Raw genomic sequence first — 5463 nt, forward strand, 5'->3', positions numbered from 1 at the left:
TATTATTAGCCTGATCGTCACAAGAAACATTCTTGCTCCTATCTCAGGGATTGGAGCTTTGTCGACCGCTGACTACGCAGTGCCTGAACTCAGTGGGTAGACAGTGGGTAGACTTCTTCTGAAGAAGGGTCCCGACCCGAAACGTCAGCTTTCCTGCTCCTCTGATGCTACCTGGCCTGCTGTGTTCCTCCAGCTCCACACTGTGTTGTCACAAATTCAGTCCAGTTACTTACAGCCCCCTCCGTATACTGTTGATCATCAATACAGTGATGGACGTTTTCATCAACAGTGCTACCAAGCAGCACCTGTTGAGCAATAACCTGCTCAGTGATGCCCAGTTTGGGTTCCGCCAGGGCCACTCAGCTTCTGACCTCATTACAGCCTTGATTCAAACATGGACAAAAGAGCTGAATTCCAGAGGTGAGATGGGAGTAACACCCCTTGACATCAAGGCTGTGTTCGACCGAATGTGGCATCAAGGAGCTCTAGCACAACTGAAATCAATGGGTATCAAGGGGCTAACTCTGTTGGTTTGAGTCATACCTGGCACATTGGAAAATGGTTCTGGTTGTTGGAGGTCAGTTACCTCTGCTCCAGGATATCTTTGCAGGAGTTCTTCAGGGTCGTGTCCTAGGCCTAACCATCTTCAGCTGCTTCATCAATGACCTTCCCTCCATCAAAATGTGAGAAGCGAGATGTTCACTGATGATTGCACAATATTCTGTATCACTCATGACTTCTCATATACTGAAACAGTCCATGTTCAAATGGTAAAAGATCTGGAAAATATCCAGGCTTGGCCTAACAACTGGCAGGTAACATTCATGCACACAAATGCCAGGCTATGACCATGATAAATAAGAGACAATCTAACCACTAGCCCTTGACATTCAACGGTGTTACCATCACTGGATCCCCCACTATCAATGTCCTTGAGGTACCATTGACCAGAAACTCAACTGGAGACTTGTCATATAAACACAATGGCTAGAAGAGCAAGTCGGAGGCTAAGGACAGCATACTGAGGACAAGTAACACACTTCCTGACTCCCCAAAGTCAACCCACCATCTAGAAGGCATAAGTCTGGAGTGTGATTGAATACTGCCCGCTTGCCTGGATGGGTGCAGCTCCAATAACACTCAAGAAGCTCGATGCCATCCAGGACAAAGTAGCCCACTCTATTGGCACCGCATCCACAAATGTCCTTCCACCACCGACACTCAATAACAGCTGTGTGCACTATCTACAAGATGCACTGCAGAAATTCACTAAAGATCCTCAGATAGCACCTTCCAAACCTATGATCATTTCCATCTAGAAGGACAAGGGCAGCAGGTACATGGGAAGACCACGATCTGCAAATTCCCCTCCAAGCCACTCGCCATCCTGACTTTGAACTATATCAACCTTCCTTCTCAGTTACTGAATCAAAATCCTGGATCCCGTCCTTATTGCCATTGTAGGTCTACCCACAACAGGTGGACTGCAATAGTTCAAGAAGACAACTTGCCACCACCTTCTCAAGGGCAACTAGGGGCGGGTAATAAATGCTGGCCAGACAGCAATGACCACAATCCCACAAAGGAATAGAAAAAAAGAATGCACAGAACTTACTAAAGTTGGTAGTAGAAGCAGTACAATTAATCTCTGTTCCCCTAAACTGAGGGTAAAATAACCCAGTTCCCATGCTTGATCGTTAAAAGTTAAATTTTATTTGGTAGTGTGTTTGTATGAATGTCATATAAGGTTTGGTTTATGATATCTTCTTTGTTATCTCGGCTCAAACATGAAGGATGGCTATTTGGTATGGTATTGCTATCCAAGTGCATGTGAATGCATGAACGTGTGGAGTGGAAGAAAAAATGTATGTTGTAGAAGATGCTTAATTACAGTTATAATTTTATGCACAAGTTGAATGTAAAAATGGATATTATGGTTGAAAATATAACTTCACTTACATTTATAAATATATGACCATCAGTATTCAAAATGTAAACGCTTTTCTCTTTAGGGCTTGCATTTTATAAGGTCACAGAAATTTGCACAGTCGTTATAGTATGCTATTGTCAATATATATATTGCTACAGTATATTTATCACAATTTTTTTTCTAATTCTGTTTTCTGTAGATTTGTAACCCGAGAAACAAATATATCAGATCAAAAATTTTCCGGTGAACTTTGTGTTCAAGGTGTTGGACTTGATCGAATAGGTATGACTATTATAAAATGTTATAGATTATACTTGTGTAAAGACTGTGTCAAAGGAACAATTTTTAAAAAGTCCTTTTAAAATTAAAAATTAAAATGTAATGAAGAATTTTTGTATTAGATACAACTATTTATCTTTTGAGCAATAAATATATGAATAATGACAAACAGTAGAAAATAATGTTTTCCACTATGATCGTGGGCTGCAATACTCGTTGGTATTGTTTGTGTTAAAGTGGCATCCATGATGTGCATGTACACTTTGGTGCCATCTACAACTGATGTTTTGGTGAGAGGCCATTGAAAACATTATAGTGTAGTCATTGGGAGTATGCACCATACACAGGAAGTGCAGGAAGATTGTGATGCCAATCAGTTATAATACCAATTTGACACCAGTACTACTATATGGATCTCGCTACTCCAGTTAACACTGTGAAACACATTGAGCAGAACGTGCGTTCTAAAGTTAGCTGCAGGCTCTGTCTGAGCTGACAGAACTGTAGTGAGTTCGCCTGCTGTGTCAAGTTGGTGAAGGTCTTTGTTCTGACGTCAGAGATTCTGGTCAGGCCATTCGTTTACAGTCTGGAATGTTGTAGTTACTATAACTTTTGGTCTGTAGCATGGGAGCAAGCGTAATAGGGGGAGCACAAAAGAAGACAATTATCAAAGGGGGAAGAGGAGGTGACGGAGAAGATAGGCTCTGAGTAGAAAATTCTATCCATGCAGGGAGTATTTCTCTTACCTCAACCTAATTCTGGAACAGTGTGCACGTCGATTATTTTTCCTGCAACAGCTGCTCTTAGAAATCTCAGAGGAACCACTGAACAAGTAATCCAGAGGTTCAGGCTAATGTCCTGAGGACGTGGGTTTGAATCATACAGTGGCAGATGGTGAAATTTGAATTTAGCAAAATAAAGCTGGAGTTAAAACCTAGTCAAATGACGATCATGTAATCATTGTGAATCAGTGTAATAATCTTCAGGGAAGGAAATCTACCGTCCTTACCCGGCCTGGCTTACATGTGACCTCAGACCCACAACAATGTTGTTGACTCTTAACTGTCCTCTGAAGAGGCCTAGCAAGCCACTCAATTTAGGGGCAATTAATGACGGGCAATAATGCTGTTTTTGTCAGCGACTTCCACATTCCATCCAAGAATTAAGAAAAGCAGACCTGCAGTTGCTGAGGAATGTTGTTGGTAGCTATGAAAGTAATCATTGGGATGGATTTCTTTGTATTGGTATCCTTTTAGGTTGGAATATGCAACAAATCATCCCAGTTTGCTGTCCATTGCTGCATAAGATGTTTTATCTGCTCAGATAAAATAAGCAGGTAGAATCTGTATATAGTTTCATCAGTTTAGTAAGCCTTCTTAGAATGCAAGGTGGCATCAGCTGTACACTCTTGGCTTTGCAGACATCATATGTAAATCCAGATATTCAAACAACTGCAAAGAGTTTTAGCTGCTGAATATTTAGATCATATGTATCCATGCTCAGCAAATCATGAAGGTATGTTCGATACTCTGACAGTGGTGATAGTATCTTTGTTCTGTTATCTCCAGACTTGAGCCACTAGGCAAACCAGAAAGTTGTCTGTGGAAAACCAGGTCTATTTGCTTTCCACTTGGCCCATACTTTGACTGTGTGTGTTTGGATTATGCACCATGTATACAATGTGAACCATGCTACCATGAAAAACACCATCAAGCAGACTATTGGAAAGCTCAAGTACCTGTTCCATTGCACAGACCACTCAAGCGAAACTCTGCAGTACTTGCTGTAGAAAGAATTGCTGCACTATTTAAAAGCTGACAGTCATTGCAAATGCAGTTTACAAAGCTATTTGTTCAAGTAGTGGGTAGGTGGGAGGTTACAACAGACTAGTTGGAACCTGGGAGATTTAGTGGGCAACTTCCAGCTGATTGGTCTGTGAAGTATTGAGCTATTGTCAATGACAAATGCTTTCTACCTACCAACAGCTCTGTTACTGGCTGTCGGGCAACTGAACAGGTTGTGGATGTGGATGACAAGGTGTAGAGCTGGATGAACACAGCAAGCCAAGCAGCATCAGAGGAGCAGGAAGGCTGACATTTTGGGCCTAGACCCTCCTTCAGAAATGGGGGAGGGGAAGGCGGTTCTGAAATAAATAGAGAGAGAGGGGGAGGTGGATAGAAGATGGATAGAGGAGAAGATAGGTGGCGAGGAGACAGACAATTCAAAGAGGCGGGAATGGAGCCAGGAAAGGTGAGTGTAGGTGGGGAGTTAGGGAGGAGATAGGTCAGTCCAGGGAGGACGGACAGGTCACGGGAGCGGGATGAGGTTAGTAGGTAGGAGATGGGGGTGGGGCTTGAGGTGGGAGGAGGGGATAGGTGGGAGGAAGGACAGGTTAGGGAGGCGGGGACGAGCTGGGCTGGTTTTGGGATGCGGTAGGGGGAGGGGAGATTTTGAAGCTTTTAAAGTCCACATTGATACCATTGGGCTGCAGGGTTCCCAAGCGGAATGAGTTGCTGTTCCTGCAACCTTCGGGTAGCATCGTTGTGGCACTGCAGGAGGCCCAGGATGGACATGTCGTCTGAGGAATGGGAGGGGGAGTTGAAATGGTTCGCGACTGGGAGGTGCAGTTATTTAGTGCGAACCAAGCGTAGGTGTTCTGCAAAGCGGTCCCCAAGCCTCTGCTTGGTTTCCCCGATGTAGAGGAGGCCACAACAGGAACAGCAGATGCAGTATACCACATTAGCAGATGTGCAGGTGAACATCTGCTTGATGTGGATGAGGTGGGAGGTGTAGGGGCAGGTGTAGCACTTCCTGTGGTTGCAGGGAAAAGTGCCGGGTGTGGTGGGGCTGGAGGGGAATGTGGAGCGGACAAGGCAGTCATGGAGAGAGTGGTCCCTCCGGAAAGCAGATAAGGGTGGGGAGGGAAATATGTCTTTGGTGGTGGGGTCGGATTGCAGATGGCGGAAGTATCAGAGGATGATGCGTTGGATCCGGAGGTTGGTGGGGTGGTACGTGAGGACGAGGGGGATTCTGTTTTGGTTGTTATTGCGGGGAGGGGGTGTGAGGGATGAGTTGCGGGAAATGCGGGAGACACGGTCGAGGGTGTTCTCGACCACTGAGGCGGGAAGTTGCGGTCCTTGAAAAACGAGGAAATCTGAGATGTTCAGGAGTGGAATGCCTCATCCTGGGTGCAGATGCGGCGGAGGAGGAGGAATTGGGAATAGGGGATGGCATTTTTGCAGGAAGGTGGGTGG

The 5463-nt window shown here is 44.7% G+C and overlaps 1 protein-coding gene across 1 annotated transcript in view; it reads left to right on the top strand.

Annotated features, from left to right (window-relative positions):
* The window catches only part of LOC109931136 (coiled-coil domain-containing protein 178), a 332555-nt gene that overhangs the window by 21495 nt on the left and 305597 nt on the right, over positions 1–5463 (top strand). Inside the window, exon 5 of the mRNA XM_048596128.1 lies at positions 2130–2212. Coding sequence (XP_048452085.1) covers positions 2130–2212 — 83 coding nt within the window. The remainder of the gene's footprint in view (positions 1–2129; positions 2213–5463) is intronic.

This window comes from Rhincodon typus, chromosome 4 (assembly GCF_021869965.1).
Source record: "Rhincodon typus isolate 14 chromosome 4, sRhiTyp1.1, whole genome shotgun sequence".
NCBI lineage: Eukaryota > Metazoa > Chordata > Chondrichthyes > Orectolobiformes > Rhincodontidae > Rhincodon > Rhincodon typus.